The sequence below is a fragment of the Passer montanus genome, unplaced genomic scaffold (assembly GCF_014805655.1).
Source record: "Passer montanus isolate IOZ18808 unplaced genomic scaffold, ASM1480565v1 scaffold73, whole genome shotgun sequence".
Taxonomy (NCBI): Eukaryota; Metazoa; Chordata; class Aves; order Passeriformes; family Passeridae; genus Passer; species Passer montanus.
Genome location: NW_024372481.1, coordinates 3,805,308 through 3,826,306, shown reverse-complemented (window position 1 = coordinate 3,826,306; position 20,999 = coordinate 3,805,308). Strand labels below are relative to the sequence as shown.

General features: G+C 38.0%; 1 protein-coding gene across 3 annotated transcripts in view; it reads left to right on the top strand.

Moving 5' to 3' along the window:
* The first annotated feature begins 4,534 nt into the window (after nt 1–4,534).
* GARNL3 (GTPase activating Rap/RanGAP domain like 3) overlaps nt 4,535–20,999 on the top strand; it is a 29,353-nt gene continuing 12,888 nt past the window's right edge. Inside the window, exons 1-20 of one of the 3 annotated variants that reach the window (XM_039730684.1) lie at nt 4,537–5,536; nt 5,687–5,756; nt 6,829–6,903; nt 8,208–8,307; nt 8,768–8,886; nt 9,509–9,573; nt 10,188–10,251; nt 10,463–10,489; nt 10,858–10,933; nt 11,521–11,619; nt 12,159–12,262; nt 13,420–13,528; nt 14,627–14,672; nt 14,959–15,065; nt 15,871–15,992; nt 16,674–16,778; nt 17,508–17,582; nt 18,514–18,625; nt 19,372–19,470; nt 20,390–20,506. In XM_039730684.1, coding sequence (XP_039586618.1) covers nt 5,532–5,536; nt 5,687–5,756; nt 6,829–6,903; nt 8,208–8,307; nt 8,768–8,886; nt 9,509–9,573; nt 10,188–10,251; nt 10,463–10,489; nt 10,858–10,933; nt 11,521–11,619; nt 12,159–12,262; nt 13,420–13,528; nt 14,627–14,672; nt 14,959–15,065; nt 15,871–15,992; nt 16,674–16,778; nt 17,508–17,582; nt 18,514–18,625; nt 19,372–19,470; nt 20,390–20,506 — 1,696 coding nt within the window. In that variant the 5' untranslated portion in view covers nt 4,537–5,531. Of the gene's footprint in view, nt 5,537–5,666; nt 5,757–6,828; nt 6,904–8,207; nt 8,308–8,767; nt 8,887–9,508; nt 9,574–10,187; nt 10,252–10,462; nt 10,490–10,857; nt 10,934–11,520; nt 11,620–12,158; nt 12,263–13,419; nt 13,529–14,626; nt 14,673–14,958; nt 15,066–15,870; nt 15,993–16,673; nt 16,779–17,507; nt 17,583–18,513; nt 18,626–19,371; nt 19,471–20,389; nt 20,507–20,999 lie in introns of those variants that run through there. The other 2 variants (XM_039730685.1, XM_039730683.1) reach the window with 2 other exon arrangements.

Sequence of the window (20,999 nt, the reverse complement as noted above, 5' to 3'; positions counted from 1 at the left end):
GCTCACAAGAGCAGCAAACCTGGTCCATCAGCCGGTTGGTGACAGGGACTTGGCATAACCTCAGTAAATTACCTAAGGCACAAAACCAAGAATGGATGCTTAGCGTTGCACCAGAACTTGAGACCTGAGCAATAACTGCTTCTCTCCCATGCTCACCTTACCCACTTCTCCTTGACTGCTGCTATATGGCTACACTTCCTGAAAATAAAGAAAAAGAACAATGCTGTAACAGAGTCACCATTTATGCTTCCCCTGCAGAGACAAACAGTCACTGACCTCCTCAAGGGAACCCACTCACCTGGGATAGGGTGCTGTGCCATGGATTTTATCCATCTGCATCTGAAAGAAAGTTAGGACAAATGTCAAAGGGCTGCAGGATAACTTCACAGCTCCAGACACCTTGGGTCAACCTAGGAATACCATCCAGAGTTCAACTACACCCCATACTACAAATTTCAAGCCCCCAGGATTTGTCCTATTACACCAGGCTATGAAGCAGGGCAGAGCAGCTCCGGCACAAATAGTGCAGACACCCGTGACACAGGACAGGACGTGACAAACAATGGGGACACAACAGGGACAGAAATCTCTTGACAAGAAGAATTACTGCAAGGACAGAGAGAACGCAAATTAGATGACTGGGGTGAGACCGATGGTGAGCTGTAGAGGCTCAGAGAACCCTGGAGGAAGAATCTGCTAAGACAATGGTCTACACCAAGAACTACAAAGATGGATGCCTGAGAATCCTACGGTCAGAATCCTCTACCTATCCTCACATTCTTACAAGTACTAATCTGCCATAATGGATCCTTGCAATGCACAGCAGTATGTACAGCTCAGAACAAGACCTGCAAAGACATCAGACTGGATGTTCCTAAAGAGAAATGCAATTCCAATGCCGGTCTGAGCTCCCGAGTCAAAAGTCCTATGGCATTGGGGCCAGGCCAAGAAATGCAGGGATCAGAGATGCTAAGAGTGATGCCAGGGTTTCTGTCAGGCCCCTCAAAGGGCTAAGATAGAAGATGTATGACATGGGACATATAAACAACACGAGGCACGTTAGACAAGTGACACAATACACACCGGGACTGCACTGCCCTCCACGCCTCAGCACTCTGATCAAAAGTGACACTTTCCCTTTATGTGGCCTAAGGGGACATTTCTTGGATAGCCTCATCCCCAAATCTGACTCAAAAATCCCTCCCAGCAAATCCCAACCCAGCAACCCCCTTTCCTCCCTTCTGTGGTTCACAGCCCTCGACTTATCTCTCAGACATCGGGGGATGCCAATCTGCATCAGGTGCAAAAGAAGGCCACCTCGCCATCTGGGAAGTTCCTGCTGTCACTGGGCTGCTGCCTCAAAGCTACATTAAAGAAAACCAAACTAAAGAAAACAAAACATCAGTGTATGGTCCTGCCAGCACATTGCCCAAAACCCAACTCTTCCACTACTCACCATCTCCTAATACCATTACCTTCAGCAATGCTTGGAGGCCGATGCTATCATGGCAGGGTGCTCCTGGTTTAATGGGAGACGGGGAGATGAGGCATTGCTGAAACCTGAGCGGACCCTCGCTCCTCCTCCCTATTTTCCCCGACTCACCGCAACTCCTCGTCGGCTGCCGAAGGCCAGCCCGATGGCACCTAGAAAGGTTCAGGGCTTCATCACAGAGTCCTGCAATACCTCCACAGGGCTCACAAAAGCAGCAATCCTATCCATCAGCCGGTTGGAGAGGAGGGCTTGGCATACTCCAAATGGATTGCCTAAAGCACACAAACAAGAGTGAAGGCTTAGAGTTGCACCAGAAACTGAGACCCCAGCAATAACAACTGCTTCTGTTCACTGCTTGCAGCTGACCTTGACTGCTGATATCTGGCTTTACTTCCTAAAAACAAAGACAAAGAACAGTGCTGTAACAGAGTCACCACTTACACTTCCCCTGCAGGGACAAACTGTGACTGACCTGCTCAGAGGAACCCCCTCAGCCGGGATGGGGTGCTCCGCCATGGATTTTATCCGCCTTTCCTGCGGTCACTGGGCTGCTGCCTCAAAGCTACATTAAAGAAAACCAAACTAAAGAAAACAAAACATCAGTGTATGGTCCTGCCAGCACATTGCCCAAAACCCAACTCTTCCACTACTCACCATCTCCTAATACCATTACCTTCAGCAATGCTTGGAGGCCGATGCTATCATGGCAGGGTGCTCCTGGTTTAATGGGAGACGGGGAGATGAGGCATTGCTGAAACCTGAGCGGACCCTCGCTCCTCCTCCCTATTTTCCCCGACTCACCGCAACTCCTCGTCGGCTGCCAAAGGCCAGCCCGATGGCACCTAGAAAGGTTCAGGGCTTCATCACAGAGTCCTGCAATACCTCCACAGGGCTCACAAAAGCAGCAATCCTATCCATCAGCCGGTTGGAGAGGAGGGCTTGGCATACTCCAAATGGATTGCCTAAAGCACACAAACAAGAGTGAAGGCTTAGAGTTGCACCAGAAACTGACACCCCAGCAATAACAACTGCTTCTGTACACTGGTCACCACTCACCTTGACTGCTGATATCTGGCTTTACCTCCTAAAAATAAAAACAAAGAACAGTGCTGTAACAGAGTTACCATTGACACTTCCCCTGCAGAGACAAACTGTGATTAGGTTTGAGAGCCTAGAGATGATGGCTGGTGCTTGCGGTAAGGGCCTCGAGAGGCAAAGGCGGAGATCTCACCCAAGGGACTCCGAGGACACACTAGCTAACACAGTACACCAGATAACACAACACAGACCAGAACTGTTCTGCACTGCACACCCTACAGCTGTAATCAAAAGCAGAGCCTCTCCCTTCAGCTATCCTAAGAAGTCTCTTAGAGAACATCCCTTTACCCTCTGCTAATTTTTAGATCTGCCCCAGGAACTTCCAACCCACTATTCTCCTACCATCCCATCTCCAGGCAGTGGCCCCCAACATATCTTTTTGATGACCGGTGATGTGAATCCTCTTTGGACCTGAAACGAGCCTGCCTCAGAGGGCCCCGTGACTGCCCGTTAGCCTCTCAGTCAGCTACAATAAAGAAAAACAAAAACAGTGTATGAGTTTAGTGTTATGTGGGCCAAATCCCAGCAAGTCAGCTACTTGCCCTTGCCTGAGTGTGCCTGGGTCCTCAAGTCCCCAGCTTCATCCTGCATCCAAGGATGTGGTTGTTATTATGAGTGGCACCTGAGTTAGAGAGAGCCAAAGTTACACAGCATTTCTGTGAGTGCAGTGGATGAGCCTGTGTGCTACAAGACATGCAAAAGCCTCTGCTATGCTTGTGAAACGCCTTGGGGGGCCCTCAAATAGACACCGTTTCTCACCCTGCTGCCTTCAAAACCACCCACAACAACTCCTAACTGGAATTATTAAAAGCTCTTCATTCTCCCTCTCCTAGTCACAACGCTTAACTCATTTGAAGCTTCAATCTCAAATATCATCTTGGACACAGAGCAAATTCCTTTTGTGACATTATGAATCTGCTGAAAAAAGTACTCCACTTGACACAATCTGGAATTTCAGAAAGTTGCATTCCTCCCAAAAAGAAGAGAAAAAAAAAACAAAACAAAAAATCCCAAAAACAACAAAAAACCCACAAAACCCAAAGAAAGCCTATAACAAAACAACACAAACGGTATAAAAGCCCTCAGAGCAGCTGCAGCTGTTTGGCTCCACTCACTTGAATTTGAGGGGGGTAAAGAGCTTACTGTAGGAGAAAACTCTTCAGAGAAATGATAGTGTTTTCTTTTTGCTACAACTGCTTGGACTAAAAAGGGCAGCCACGGGTAAGAAATAAAACTTTGCGTTTAGGTTGCGTGATTAGATAAATTGCATAATTTGCTCTTAACTTACATAATTATTTCTTGGTGAGTACTGAGCGGTGCTTCACATGTGACTAAGTAAGGAGAATGGCAAGCCCAAGGGGCGTGCAGGCTATATCCTTCTGATCGCACAGGCGCAATCTGCAAACTCACCCTCTTCTGCTATTACCCTCCCGACCCCCAAGTAAAATGCTTTCCAGCGTCGAGTTACTGAAAGACAAAACTTGTGATTTGACACTAGGATCCAAAAAACGTCTGGGTTTAGACTCGCAAATGCATTTAATTGTGCTTTATTGTTCAACTTTCAGGACTGTTTTGTCGGAGCTTCTTCTGAAATGGGAAGAAGCTAGTCCTCTCTCCTCTTCATCATTACTGCTCATTTATACAACTGCACCTATGTTTCCAGAAAAATGGGAAAGGGAGGTGTATATACTGTGTAGATGCTGTACAAATGCATGTAAGCCGGTTAGTTATATTCATATGAATAAAGGTGCATCTGTATTTAAATACTTTACAATGTAAGTAAATTTTAAATTATTAAGCCCAACTAATGTGAAGCACTGATAAACTAACCTCCTCAGTGCTGGCAGTTCATCTTAATAAGATGAAAACTACTCTAAAAGGGTCATAACTGGAGCAGCTATTTTTCTTATGTAGATCAGGACTGAGGAAGGATGTAATTCAATGAAGAAAATTAATATGAACTGTATTTTTTAAATTAGTGGATATGATATGTCAGAGAGTTGAGTACAAATCTTGGTGGTTACCGAGAATGAGAGCCAAAGAGGTATGCAGGTGCAAGAATTCATTAGGGAGTGTTTGCGCTTATGCAAATAGCGTGATAATGTGAATCTTACCTGTGCCTAAATTGAAGCTCAGTTGCCTAATCTCTATGAAGTTGTCTCTATAGCATTTATGTTAGTGTGAGATTCTGCTTTAATTACAAGATATGAAGCAGGTGATGTATGATATAGAGTAGTTAGGTTGAGAAGAAGCAGAGATTTGCTCTTGGGTATAATTCTGATTTTTAAAAGGACTGCTAGTGTGTTTGAAGTTTAGATACGTTTTAGGTAGTTTGAATTGGGACACATGAGAATGTTGATATTAAAGGAGTTTTGTTTTAATCATTAGCTCAGATATACTCCTCTTTTATGAATTATTGAGAGTGCTGTCAGAAACATGCTTTTGATAAGAAAGGGTATGGTTTGTGGCAAGGCAGTCTGTCTTCAAGTTGGTGGAACGTAGTTTATGAAGAGGTGGTGAGTAAATTTATTTGATGGTATGAGGTAGTAATGAAGGTGGCTTTTGAACTTGGCATTCTAGGATTAGTTTTGTTTGCTGTTTGTGTTAAGGTGGTGGAGGGAAACCTCTGAAATGCTGTTGTTTCCTCATGCTCTTAAATTAAAATACTGGTTTCTTTTCTCATTGTGTGTAGGCTGAAAAAAGACTGAAAAAATCAGTAGCAACCTGTGGTCTTACAGAGTTGTATAGTGCAGTTGTCCTCTTTGAGGCGTTAAGTTTACTTTTCAAACATGGTTGTGAGCCACCACCTGCTTTGGAACTCTGATTGCATCATGCCTTTGTATTTCATTTAATCGTAGCTTTTTTGCTTCCAGTCAGGACATGGACATTTGCTTTGGGAGTAACGTGAAAGCCAGACTGTGATGGCTTCTACAGACTGTGCATGCTGTAAGAAGTGTTCCCTGCATCAATGAGTTAATGTGCTGTGAACCCTGTTCGGCAGAAATGTTTTTTTTTTTTTTTAATGGCAGGGTATAGTATTGTGGGAAATGGAAGACTAGTTGACTCGTTTACACTGATGAAGCATTTCCATTCCAGCTCTGTCTCTGAAGATCTGGGTTGCAGACGCGGAGAGTTTAGCAGAAAGCATTACGGATCTGTGGAGCTTGTAAGTACACATAGCCTGCCCTTCAGTTTATCAGCTTATAATGCAGAGCTTTAATCCTTTTCATTTCCAAGTAAAAGAATTGGATCTAGTTTGGAAAATGTGCGTTTTCAGCTAGACTTGAAAGTTATAAGCTAATATAAAGCGGCTTCTGAATAGATATATATCAGACCTGTGATAGGAGATCTTTTTATTACCTGATTGAATAATTTTTCATTATAACAGGGAAGGAAGCTTTATATACATACTGTATTTACCTCCAGATGGAAATTGAGCCTTTTTTCCTCTTAAAAACTGAAGATGGCAAAATATTATAGGGTAGTATTTAATGAATTGCTAGCAATTATGTAAGCTATAAACTGTACACATGCTCATGTGTGTACATACATGTGTGTGTAATTTTATATGTACTGACTCATAGTAGTGGGAGAGGGCTTAAGACTAAACGAACTAGTCAGAATTAGGATTTTGAAAACGGTTCCCTAGAATGTCAGTTTTTCTGCATTTTCTTGAAATTCAGAGATTAAGTTGGCACTACATTTTTCTCATATATCATTTTCTTCTGCATTGTGAAAGTATGTGAGCAGTTAAAACAGTGTCATTCTGATTGCGAGGTCATAATGAAATTTCATAAATTTATTGTTAGATAACAAAAGTGGGGAGGAGTTAAGCAAATGAACTCCACCTCTGTTACTCTGGGATGAAATCACAAGTTTTCTACAAGCTATAGTTGTAATTTTAAAGTTCTTGGGTAGTATATTTACTAACGCGTATGTAAATTGGGTGTAAAATGGAGGCCTAGTTGCTGGAAGTTGCATGTTTAGTTGCCCTTTCAAATTTCTAAATGTTTCAAACAGCTTTTCTTGCTTCATGTTTTCCACAGTAGCATCTCATTCATGTCGCAGAGTTCTTACTGGGTCATTCAGAATTTTTAGTCAAATTGGTAATAGCTGGACTGATCCCATCTCTGTGGGGTGTCATGATGCCTGGAACAAAAAGAAATTATAGTAAGCTTTGATTGCCAATCGTATGGCTATTTTTGGAACTAGAATCTCTGTGTTAAACTCTCCTATAGCTTATATCTAGTGATGCTGATGGAGCCATTCAAAGAGCTGGACGGTTCCGTGTGGAAAATGGCTCCTCTGGTGAGGTAAGTGCCCAAAAATGCTCATGGAATGCTGAAGAAAATTATTCAACCTAAGTTATTTTTCACTTACAAAAGATGCATTTGCAGTCATTTGCTAAGGAAGAGGACTTGGACAATTCTGGCATTTTGTTTCGTTTTGGCAACATTTTGCTCGCTCGATCGTGTTAGGAGAAAAATATTTCTGAATGACGCTTCCCAGTCTCCAGTTCATCACTCTATATATATCCTGTCCTGTTGGTACTATGATTTTCAAGCTGACCTCTGTGTTTTAAAGTTTGCTCCTTGGCGTGATGAGGTTTAGTTTTATTTTTTTGACCCTTAGCTATCTTTTGGGAGCTATGCTTATCTTTAAATAAGGGAGAAAGAAGTTGAGTGGAGCCTCAGAAAGTAATTACTTTCATCTTTCTTGCTGCTAAACTTGCAGTGTGTCCCTGCAACTACTTCAGTGACAATTAGGTTTCCGCTTACCTTCATGTTTTATCTTCCTTTGCAAAACTTTTTCATCTACCATCTTTTTCATCAAATACCATCTTAATATTGAAAGAAAGAAGACCCTCATATTCTAGAGATACTTGTAAGATTTTGGTAAAGAATGTATTGAACTAATAGCAACAGCGAGCTGTTACTGGTCATCTGCTTGCATCAGCACTGGCTGCAGAGTTGAAAGCAATCTAACTATTTTGCATTCATTCTTTGGGGAGTTGTGTTTGCTCCTCTGTCTTTTTAGCTCAGTTTCATGCAGTTCAAAAGCCGATTAGCTCGTATCGCAGAAAGATTCATAGAGTGGGTGGTGGACGACCACGTGGTGAATGAATATGGAGAATGGCTTTTTCTTCGCTTGTTAATTCATAGTGGGAAGGTGCTTGAGGGATGCTTGGGAATTTACCTTAATTTATGAGAAACAGCACTGAAGAACTTCCAAAGCACGTTTTGGTCAAGCAAGGAGATTTTGGGGATTAATTTGGGAAGAACTGAGAAAATGAAAGCTGAAGGCATTAATTTAAGTTTTTTAAATGTTTGTCTTCAAATTCCACATTGAAAAACCTTCTTTTTAGTGACATTCTAAGATATTACACATAGGAGTGGTACAATAGGGCAAGACTTATCTACTTACAGAGAAACTAGAAAAAAGGGTAAATGAGGTAGAAATTTTTATTTCAGTTACACACCGAGTGACTTCACAAAAATCCTTGCTTTTTAAGTAGCAGTGTACAGCTAAAATTTCACTCTTTATTTGCTTTTGCCTGTATTTTGTCCTTTTTTTTTTCACTTGGCATTTAATGTAGCAATCTCCCATTCTGTTTCAGAATACAGACTGTGCTCCGGGTACGTGGCACAGAACGGATGTGCATTTGGAAAACCCAGAGTATCATACGAGATGGTACTTGAAGTATTTTTTGGGGAAAGGTAAATATTTTTTTTTGCAAATGGATGGGAATTTGGACCAATGAAAATGTAATTTGCAGAAATGCTGTTGCTGTTTCTGTAGTTTTGAACTGCTATTATTTCAATATGGAAAAAGATATGGTGTTAATGTAGTACTAAAACATTTTCTGTCCTGTACATAAAACAAGTCCTCGCTTCATGTGTTTTTAACCTGAAAGCAGAGGATGGGTGTCTGTAAGGAGTAAAACTCCTGCTACCAAAAAGGAATGTTTTGAAATCCTTCTTGGCTTTGAAAACCATACCCATCTCTTTGGGTGGTTTTTTTACACATCTGTATATAAATACGTAGTTATTTATGTAGACGATTATATACTTTTACATATGAATGCATATGTTTACGGGTGTCTCTCTGATTCTGCACATGAGTGAGTGGGTGTGTCTTCCTTATGATTGATGGTGCTGCTTGTTTTTCTTCCAACAGTTCATCAGAATTATGTAGGTACAGATGCAGAGAAGAACCCTTTCTTTCTGTCTGTTGTACTGTCTGACCAAAATAATCAGCGCATTCCTCAATACCATTCAATACTTTGGAGAAAAACAGTAAGAAACAAATACTTAACTGCCGTTCTGCCGGATATGTTTATCATACTCATTTTCCTCTTTCTTCAGATTCCAGTATTTATTACATATTTTTATTTTGTATAGTAAGAACATATCATTCTACCATAGTAGATAGCACTAAACTAAATTTGCAGATAACATTATATTAAACTTTTTGACAGAAATCTGTAATGTCAGATATTTTCTAATTCTTCTAACAACTGCTTTTTTTTGGAAATTATGCCTAAATTGTTCTTGGTTACGTTCTATGATCAGTTTAGGTAGTGACTTTACGCTCCTTTTAGGATTTTCTTGTACAATAATAAGAAAATAGGCAGGTCTGATACTGGTTTCACTTTTTTTCCACTTAACGTTCCATGAGATTCTTTTATACAAGCAATTGTTTTAAAACTCTACTGTGGGCATGTATGGTTCATCTTTTTTCTTTTCTTTGCAGCACTCATGACTTTTTTTTCTCTAAATAAGCAGTAAATATAGCTAAGTAAAATTACCTTGGTTTTCTTCTTTCTTTTTTCACTTAATTGTTTTTATTAATATTCCTATTTGAATATGCAGAAAAAGTTTGTGTCCTGTAACATGTCCTAGCTTTTCTTGTTTGCAGGGTACTCAGAAAATATGTCTCCCTTACAGTCCCACAAAAACGTTATCAGTGAAATCTATATTAAGGTATGTATTTACAAGTAAATTATCAGTTTAGATATCTGCCTGTATACCTTTTCCTGTAATTCAGAGCTTGCATTGTTATTTTTATGATAAATATATAAGAACTGTAAAAATGGCTTTGCAAGTCTTAATCATTGAAGGCAGCAAAAAGCGGTTTTAAAGCCTGTGCTTGACCAGACAAAGTGAAAAAGTGTGACTTTGATGCTGAACTTCTCATTTTCCAATTGACCTGCCTTGAATTATTTAAGATGAGAGAGAACTAGAAAAAGAGAGAAATATAATTGGTTATTGAGCCCTTCTAAAATGCTCACCGTGATTATGTTTAGAGCTGAAGTGAAGGGTGATGTAATAGAGCTCGGTGCTTTATAAGGAAATTAATTTAAATCTGATCTCCACACAGGGTCTTACTAATTTCTGTTTTTAAAGTACAAAAGAAGTTTAGGAAGTGTTGGAAGTTAGTATTTTGGGAAAGAAATGGCAGTTCCACAAAACATTCCATTTGACAGAGGCTCTTCGAACAATTCATTTGGTAACCGTTGTAACTGCAATCAGTTGGTGGTTCAGCATTGAAATGTGTATTTGTCCCTCTATAAAGCACTATTTCATTTGCATTTCAGTGCTATGAGTCTTGATAAATTTGAGAAGAGCCCAAGAGAAATTTTTCATCCTGAGATACAAAAGGTAGGAAGTGACTTTTTTTTGTTTGGTTCTTTTTCTTTATTATTTTCTGGAAATACAAGTAATTAATTATACATACTACTAGTTTGTTTCTTCCAGTAGCAGCTAATAATAATAGTAACATAATACTATTTAAACTTATAAACACAAATGAACCAACATCCTTGTAGAATCTTTTATACGAGTGTGCTAAAGATGCTGTTTTTGTTTACAGGATTTATTGGTTCTTGAAGAGCAAGAGGTAAGTATAAACCTAACTACTTCTAGCTCACAGACCCGTCCAGTGAATAGAGCTTTGTATTTTGATGTGCTTATGATGACTTTGCAATCAATTGCTGATTCCAGTAAAAAAATTAATGTTTTTTGAACATGACAGCAAAAATAACTTTAAGCACCAACTTAATAATAGATCACCAATTTACATTAATAATTTTATGCTATACTATCAAAGTTTAAAGGTAAATTATTATGTATTAGGAGATGGTATAAAGTATATGTTCTAATGTGTATGTATACAAAGACACATACATGAAATTCCTTAGGGGAAACAAATTTTTAGGTCTTCTGTTTGACTGTCTTTTTATAATGGTATTTGATTTTATTTCCCAGGGATCTGTGAATTTTAAATTCGGAGTCCTTTATGCTAAGGATGGTCAGCTTACAGATGATGAAATGTTCAGTAATGGTGAGATTTTCACCTTCTCTTTAATTGTTTTGTTCATCTGAAAAAAAAAAAGCAAGCAAGATAGTGCCTGCAGTTGGAAGCAGGCTGGGAGGTAATGGTTATATGAACAGCCATTTGGTTTCATGTGTTGGGTGAAAAATTGTAGCATAGGGCCTTCTATGTCTGTAAGAAGTTGCAGTAGGAAGCCTATTGTTACAGCTTGAAAGAGAGTGAAATCTCTCTTCTAGAAATAGTCTGTGTGACATGAACATTTAGAAAAAAGAGGCATTTGAAGGAGACAACTCATTAACTCACTGCTTGTAGTACTTTCAGTCTTTTACAGCACGATCACATTCTCCTATGCACTTGAGCAGCATTGGTGCTAGCAAAAGACGTCACTGTTTAATGTCATGTGATGATGCCTGTTCTGCACTGTTGAGGTGCTGTTTCTGGAAAGGCAGTAGGCTTGGAAGACATGAAAGAAAACCAACTCAGCTGAAACTTGTGTCCTGGAAGCGGGACCCGTTTCCTTATTTTGGTCATTTTTGAGATTTGTTCTATTACTACAGATGTGCTTGTTTGGTAACATTTCTCCTTCCCACATGTAGAAACTGGAAGTGAAAGCTTTCAACGATTTTTGCATCTCTTGGGTGACACAATTACTTTGAAAGGCTGGTCAGGCTACAGAGGAGGACTGGACACTAAAAGTAAGAACTCATGTGAAGCAATGAAAGGGGGGTGGAGCTGCATTCTAAATGTTTCTTCTTATTGCATATTGTGCATATTATATATATCATCGTTATGAAACAATCCCAAAACAGGCTTCCTTGTATGTGTGCTAAATGCTCTACTTCACCACAAATGAGTCAGGTTAGCTTAAGTCACTGGTATGGAATACAGTTATGACAGGTATTATCAAGGCGAACAGTTTCATTTTAAGTTGGAATGAGTTGAACAATAACCTGACATGTTACTTGCTTTGTGATAGAAGGACATTGTGGCTGGAAGACCCATGTGATTTCAGGAGGGTAGGTGAAAGGTGTTGTAGGTTTTAAGTGTGAATATGCAGATGAGGTGCAAACTTGGGTTCGGACTCACATGAACCATGCAGTGTGGACGTTTTCTAAAATGTGTCAGACAGAAAAGGGTAACCGAAGAAGATTCGGTAGAAAGACTTGAAATATTTTTTAATCTTCAGAAAACTTAGAGGAGATACTCCTCCTTAAAATGTTGCCTTCCCTTGCAGATGATACAACAGGAACCTGTTCCATCTATACGGTTTTTCAAGGGCATGAAATTATGTTCCATGTTTCAACCATGCTGCCATATTCTAGAGAGAACAAGCAGCAGGTACATACTTCTCTCTTTATTTCCCTATTTATTTGTTAAATCACAAACTCCAAAACTTTATAAGAAATAAAGGAATTCTTGTCTGTTAATATTTAAGAAATGTAAGCCTTGAGACTTTTGCACTTTTTTCCCTCCATATTCTACCTGATGCTGAAAATTTCATTGTTTATTAGAAATAATGCATCCTGTCATTTCCATTAAGGTACAAAAGATACTTGTGAAGAAGATCTAAATTGCTTCACTGACAAGCAATTAAGTGTGTTGTTCAGATGACTTGAAGAGCTTCCCTGCTGTAATTATTACCTCAAAGACTTTAGGAAAACTGGAAGTTAGCCTTGTGTGTGAATTGTAGGAATATTCACATGTGTAACGCATAGCTCCTGCTTGAGTAGCAATTAGTGTCGCTTGAAAGAAATGCCACTTGTGAGCATGTTAATGTTGGTAACCATAAAGAAGTGCTGTCACACTGCCACGGATTAACTAGCACAAATGTACTGTCATTTATTGTTCAGGCCTTTCTTTGTGTTTATGATGAAAAAAGTGCTTAATAGGCACATGTGTTTACTATACATCGTACATCCATAATGATTTACCTAAATTCCTTAAAAATTACTTGATTTATTATTTATTATACATTCTTACAGTAATATAGTTAGACGATGTAATTAAAATATACTTTTTCTGTTTCTGGGTCAGTTTTCTCATGCTTTTTGCTTGGACTGATGACAAGATCACAGAAGAAAACTGAGGCTAATCAGGATTTTCTTTTTTAAAGAATAATTCAGCACCAGAGATTTTTGTCCTTTTATTTCAAGTGGTAGATTTGCTTTTTTTTTGAATGCTAGAGTTTCCATGCCCGATTCATGAATATTAATTATGGAGACTATGAGTGCTTTTCTAAACATATGCAATATCTATTTTTCTAGAACCTGACTTGTTGTGTGCACCATGTCATTGCTTGGCTTACTTGCTTATAGTTAACTAATGATTTTATATTGTCCTCAGTCATACTGACTGCAATTCTTCTGTTTGCCGTTTAGGAATATTGTTTTATTATTCTGTCACAGAATTGCTAAGATACTTATGTGTGTCTTGTAAGTCACTGTGTCTTTTTTTCTGCCTCTTTTTTTCCTTTTTTGTTTTCCTTTTATTTCCAGGTAGAAAGGAAGCGACATATTGGAAATGACATTGTCACTATCATATTTCAAGAAGGTGAAGATTCTTCTCCAGTATTCAAGCCATCCATGATTCGCTCTCATTTTACACGTATCTTTTTCCTGACATTTTCTAATGCTTTGGGTTTTTGGTTTTTTTTAAGATCAACATTCCTTTTAATTCTGCCCTAATTCCTCCCTATATGCTGTTTATGGAAGTGAAAATTACTTTGTGAAGATAATTGCATTCTTGCATTCTTCACCTTCAGCTTCTTGACTAGGAGTTTGCAAGTCTGCAACATTAAACAGTGTTTGTTAAATCCGTTAGAAGAGGGGGTAAAAGCAAGAATGTGAGTTTTAAATCATTTTATTGAAAGCATTTATTTGTACAGCCTGTGTTTTTCAGTCTTCTGATTGAAAACATTTTGAAGACTATATGATTGCAAAAACCAGCGGCCTATCTCTTGGAGTTACCATTGGGTCACAGTAGTAGTAATCTGTAGACCTCAGCCTGGCATGTGTTAGACTAGATAGAATGGAATGAGGAAAAATGAATTAAAAGAAAACTCTAATTTCTATCTATACTCTGTTGCTGAGTTTTAAAAAGTTATCACAAACCTTAAGACTTCCAAACCTGGTTCTCAGGCAGACTAAATGTTCCTAGCACACACTTACTAGGGGATGAAAATGAACAAAGTTTGAAAAAATAATAAAAATCTTTACATATCAAAGGAACCTCAATGCTAGGAAGAATTGTTTACCACATCAATGTAACTACATTGATGTAGATGCTGTACTGTAAGAGCATCAGCCTTAGTATAACTTGCACTTTAAACCATTCTCTCATTTTGCTTATAATTTTGTTGGCTCAATTGTTTCATTGGAATCTTTTCTTCAGTGGAAGCTTTGGTATAAGCAAAGTTCAGTACCATATCAAATACAAATAAGACAAACTTCTGTATGTCTTATGCTGTGTCTGTGGTAGTAGCTTGATTTTGAAAACTGTTGGTCAAGCAATAACATTTTCATATGGGACCCATTTTATAAACAGTAAAATCTATATAGTCTAGAATTGTTTATATATTTGCATTGACTTGATTAATATATTTTACCTTTATTAAATTTGCAATGTACTGCAGGAAAAGAAAAGTTTATTATAATACAAGTGAGCTTTATTAGAACTGGATTATCTTCCTTAACTGTATGGCAGATATTTTTGCTTTAGTGAGGTATAATAAGCAGAATGATAGTTACAGGTAGGTGCTGATTGTAACAAATAATTTCACAATGAATTATTGATGGTTTAGAGAAAATGGGAAAACATTTTGGCAAAACATTTTCTTAGTTTGTGTAAAAGAAACATAACTTTGCTCTGCTGAGTAATTCCACGTGAATCTTTTTTTGTTACCCCCTTTGCAATTCTTATGTAAGACATCCAGGAAGCAGTTTCCATTTTTTTCCTTTGGTTCTGCATAGTGTCCATAAAAAAGGTAGGGTTTGATTGTGACTTTCAATGTAGATAAAGATTTGTACTTTCAATAGGCTGAAAATATTTTCAGAAGAAAGTGTTCCTCTCTTTGGGCCTCCCCTTCCATCCCCACCTGTGTTTACAAATCACCAGGAATTCAGGGATTTTGTGTTGGTGAAATGTAAGTAAGCTTTTCTTTTGCTAGAAACAGTCTTTTAATAATTGTGCTAACAAATTAAAATTCGTGATGCTTAAAACGTATATGCATTTTCTTGTGTATTCTGCTGATCTGTATGCAATTATTTTTTTTTCACATCTGTAGCATAGTTGGGATGTCCGTTCCATCAAACTGTTACAGTCAGATTAACAAATAAAAATTTTTCTCAGGCTACTAGACAGAGGCTGACTTTCACGTTTGCGGAACGTGCAGCCATATTTAGCTTTGCATTTCTGTAAAGGGCTTGGGAGATCTGAAAGTATGTATAATGCTGTTCATTATTTAGTAATAGATGTTGTTAAATTAGTAGCTCTGAAAAGAGCATCTCTTCTGAATATATTCTTAAAGGTGCTGAAGGATGCCTATGCAGCACTTTTTAATTCTGTAATCATTCAGTTCCGATTTTCATTGATTCGTATTTGCCCTTCTAAATCAGCAAGAAAGGAATTTTTGAAAATTGACCACGTTGATTACAATTAGACCTGAAAGGAGCTTGGTTGTTCATTTTGCGTATTTAAATTGTTTAGTACTTAAATTGACTGGCAGTTTGTCTTCAGTTTTTTATTAGTTAGGTATTTATTCTGATGCCTTGTGGAATTCTTCTATTACAGATTTTTCTCCTTTAACTTAAGTGGGAGTTATTCACTTAAAAAAGGCAAAAAAGAGACAATTTTAAATTAATAGGGGCAGAGCAGGTGTTTTGCTACAGAAGCAAACTAGAGTTGGTGGAGCTTGTTCAAGTTGATTTACTTTTTCCATAATCTTTTAGTAATAAACGGTGAAAAAGCCACCTTGGAAACACCAACATTTTCTCAGAAACGTCAGCGCACTCTAGACATGCTGATCCGCTCTTTATACCAAGACATGATGCCTGACCTACACAAGGGAAATGTAAGTCAGAAGTTTCTGCATCCCTCACATGTGCTGTCCTGTTCTATCTAGTAGCTTGAATGTTCTGTCACTTTAAAGGACTGTAATCCTAAAGAGCACTGAATTGCATAGGATTAAGCTAAATTCTGTTTATTGTGTAACTTACTTTACAGTTATATGAAAGCTGACAGACAGTCCTTTTTGAACAGGACTCTTCACCAGGTGTGAGGAGAAGCATAAAAATGTCATACTTCATGTAAGCTTACCTGTGGCAAGGGAATAGGGAATTTAGGTACTAAAAATACAGGCATTAGTCTCATCACCATAAAATATGCATTTGTTCCCTTATGTGTAAATTTGGATGATTCTTACCCCTGGGTAGCTATGAAATAACTTTACTTTGGATGATTAAGACTTACTCTTAAGGTGATTCTTAACTAACTAAAAATAAGTTCAGTACTTCTAAAACTAACAAGGTGCTATTTTTTTCGACCAATGTTTATTTCTTTTATCTATATAGATCTGCTTAAACTTTTCTTTTTCATATATTCATGTCACATATTCATGTGGTATGACTGTACACAGAACGTGACAGTGGTAAACTACGACAAGTTGCAAGGTAAAGCACTGAAGGATTGGAAGAGTTGCAGTTTTTCTTCCCTGAGAAGCTGTGCAGTTAGAAAGAAACATTTTCTGTTTTAGAACATGCTTAATAGAAGATCCTTCAGTGATGTGTTACCAGAGTCCCCAAAATCAACACGGAAAAAAGAGGAAGCTCGACAAGCAGAGTTTGTTCGGCTTGGTCAGGTAGGGTCAGTTTAGAAGGTATGCAGCTATCTTTATAAAGGCTGTGTCACTCCTTTTGTTAGACTTTGATTACCTTGCAGTTATGTCGGGATTTAGTGCAGTTTTCTGTGACCGGAACTAGTTTTGTAGTATTACATTATTGTAAGTTACATTAAAATAAAACATGAATAGAAGTATTTATCTGTAACATCTGAGGTATATATGTACAAATATTGATATTGTACATGAGTTAAATGAAGGTTGTAAAAATTGTACCTGAAGAGGATGCCTGGCAATATATGTAGACAGACATATATATAGTTTGCCTTAGTGTTCGTTAGAAGGTTTTGCAAATCTAAGGTAAGTTTGTGTAATTGACAAGAGGATCCTCTATCTGGTTTCATTATAAAGTAAACTGTGTAGATGATTAAATTCTGTAGTTTGAGGTGGAGGTTTTTCTCTGTTACTATGTTTGACTCTTCTTTTCTGAGTTGCCATTTAGAAAGCAAGTAAACAAAAAAAAAACCCTAACCAAGAAACAGCCAACATAGGTTTTGGCTGAGAGGATACCTAGTAACCATGTGACGTTGCTGAGGATAGAGAATTCTGCTTCTTTTTTCGTTACTTAAAGTGGCATAGGAATTCCAAACTGGAATCACTTTCTAGTCCTAAATTGTCCTTTTAATATAGTCTTTAGTTTGGGTATTGCTGACAAAAACTCAGTTTAAATAAAACATCTGTTTGTATTAGGCGTTGAAATTGAAAACCACTGTGAAAGGGGATACCACAGCTAACTTGGCAACCACAAGCTTTTCTAAAAAGGAGGTGAGTAAATTTGTCAGAGAAGTTATGCAACATTAAACATTATCTAGTATGGTATATATTTATTTACTTCCCTAACTAGATCCTGCAGCAGAAAAGATGAAAGGTACAGTGTCAAAGTGATTCTGCAGTCACTATTAGATTAATAAAGGATGATCTTGGGACAGAAGCACTTCTCGAGTTAAAGCAAGTGTGGACATTTTTATACCTGAGAAAATTTGATGAAGGTGACATCTTCCATGTGCAATCATCTTTTATTTTAATTTCAGCACATTTGAAACAAGATTCAGAATGAAACGCAGTTGTGTTTTCATTTCCTTTTATTTCATTTGGATTTTCTTTGAAGTCATTAGGGAGTGAAATATGCCAGCTGCACTCTTCTGTGTGCGTTTTATGTACAGAAGCTTCAGAAGTGCTTCTAGAATTTCAGAGATTCCAACTAATATATAAATTGTGAGAGGAGGGGCAGGCTCTGGGAGGTAAGTTCAGAGAACACAGGATGGAAGAACAATTTGGCAGAAAGGCAGTTTTAACTCTACCATGTGCTAGTCACTAAACATCACAAACTGAACCGTGAAATGTAAGCAAACTGCGTATGCGTAGTGGTACAGACATTTTAACTATATAGCTTTGGGATTTTTAAAGGAAAAAAATTACTGCATGATGGTTGCACTGAGTTTCAGCTGCATGTGTTTTAATTCTAGCATTTCAGGTATGTGTCTTACACTTATTAGTCTCCAAACCAGAATTGATGCAGAAAGTCCTCTGCGAGAAAATTATTTCAGTTTTGATATTTCAAATTCCAACAATATACTGTTTGGAAATGTATCCTGCCAAAAGCATTGATGTTATTGCCATTGTCCATCACATTCTGTGTCTGTATTATCTGTATTTTTTAGTGTACTTAATATGTATCCCTTATGTTACTTCATAGCCTTGGGAATCTCAGTCTTTCTACAGTAATTTTCCTCATGAGGTTGTCTGTGCAGATTCTTGGGGCCAGTCCTTGCTGGTTTCTACAGATGCTGGCATCTTGTTAATAGATGGTTAGTAAATGATCTAGTGTTTTTGTGACAATTTTTATGTATCTGACCATTTTCTCGAAAATGTGTGTTCATAAACTGTTCAGGTGTTAGTAAATCTTTATGTAGGGGTATAGTTACTAATCCAAGTAAATCTATTACATTTATGTAACCTAGTTGCAAAAGTTCGTTCTGCAGTAGAATCAAGCCACATTGGGGAGCTAGTGTTAATGCAGATTTCTGAATGTGTTCTTATTTCAGATGTTGTTTTCTTGACCATCTTAAAACCTGTAGGAGGTCACATCCAGGTTCAAGAGGTGTCTAAATGGCTTGTCTGGTTTTCTTAGCCCTTGATAATAGTGAGCATGAAGCCAAGGGCTTACGTGACAACGAAATCCTACTTCTTCCCTTAGCAATGATATTGCTACCCTGACCCCTTTATAATCCTTTGTGTGCTACGTAAAGCCAGTGAGATTGAGGGAGTGAAGTTAGTGCTTGGTCATAATTCTCAAACTTGCCAAAGGAATGTCGCTTTTAGATTTCAAACGCTTAATCTGATTCATGACAATAATAAAACTCTCCTGTGAGGAAGTATTGACTGTGATGGTGTGGCACATGTAGGAGCTTTGTGTGGTTCTTTTTGGGTTTTTTTTCCTCTTAATTTTTGTAAGAAAAAAACCCAAGACTTTAATTAGAAGAAAGAAATGGTTCAAAACCAGCATCTAGCAAGTTTTAGTAGGGTTTTGAAGACATGTGTGTTTCTTTTTTAGATGGTCAGCCATCAGTGCAAGTATTTGATAAAACTCTCCAAATAAAGCAGATGAATGTGTTGGAAGCTCTGGATCTTTTGATTGCCCGAACAGACAAAGGTAGGAGAGGTCCCTGTTCTTGGATTCTTGCATGATTCCAGATATTGCTGGATATATATGTCTCATGATAATTTTGTCTTGTTTAGAAGGCTTAAATGTGCATAAAATGTGCAATTTTTTAGTGAGGTAGTTTTTACCCAATAAAAGAGTAGTCTGTGATTGAGTTTCATAAAGGGAAAATACACAAAGCAAGATCAGGATCTTTGTGTATAACTCGGGAAAGCATTACAGATATGGTTGGTTTATTATTTTTTACCCTGTTGTGTCTATTTCCTCAGTATTTGCTGAAGTTCTGCTTACCCAAGCTTTGGGAAAAACATGGTTCCTTCTGTATCACTGGGAGTTGCCCAGTTTGGTTGCATCTGGTGAAATTCACCCTGAGATCTTACAGAGCTAGCTCAAACTACATGAGAGCCATTTGCAGTTCTCTCAAGACACCTGGAGAATGGCTGACATTTCTGAGGATCTGGCAAGTGTAGTTATATCAAAACTTAGTTTGTGAAATTTCTAGAAAACACCCTTCTGTATCCTGAAGGGTTCAAACTCTGAGGATCCAGTTATCAGTTTCTCAGCTGGATGGTTCCAGCTCTTAAAGTTAACCCTTTTACTCTTGCCTTGTAGTTTATATCTATTGTATTTTTGTTATTTTGCAATATTTTGTATATTTGCAAAATATTGTGCATTTCACTGTTGGGAAGCTCTCAGATCATTCTTTGGTGCAGCACCACCTAATGGGAAACTCGGCCACTGTGCTGAAAGGGTTGGTTACTAGAACTGTAAATCCTAGAGAGTTCTTAAGTTTTCTGTCCCCAGAGAGGTGTTATTTTGCTCTGTTTGTTGCTTCTCGTCGGAAGCATTAATTTCAAACTACCACGTTCTTTTTTTAACTTGTTTTTTCCTGGTTCTCTCCATACATCAGGGAAAGACTCTCGTATCCTTGTCTTCAGACTCAGTGCTGTCCAAAAAGATATAGAGACAAAAAAAATTATAAGAAGCAAATATGACTGCAGAGAAAATAAACTGGAGAGAACCAAAGGTGATACTGTTGTCCTTATCCTGTGTTAAAAACATCTACTGTGCTTTGATGCTGGTAGTTGCCAGGAGTTTATTAGCTCTCTTTGGGCAGGTGTAGGTGTTCGCTTTTAGTTTTTTCTTTGGACAAGTCAATTCAAATTTTGTTAAACTTATATTTGAAAATTACTCTAGTACAGTCCGGCATGACGTTTTTGAATGTTGTAAAAATACCATGTTACTTGGAAATTGCAGATGATGAAAAGCTTTAGAGAAAAATAGGATTTCAGGGTTGGGACAAATGAGAAGAATTTTGTGGGGATCTTAGACTGAAATAAAGCACACTTTAAGCTGGACTGGCACACTGGTACATCCCCTATTAAACAGTAGTGCTTAGATTAGTCTGGGTGTTATGCGTTATTTTTGTAGAAATAAATGTTTCCTGGTCTTCAGAAGCAAGCTACTGTGAAAAGCTGGACGTTGCAGAATAGTGACAATCCATGTACTTCGGATTAAGG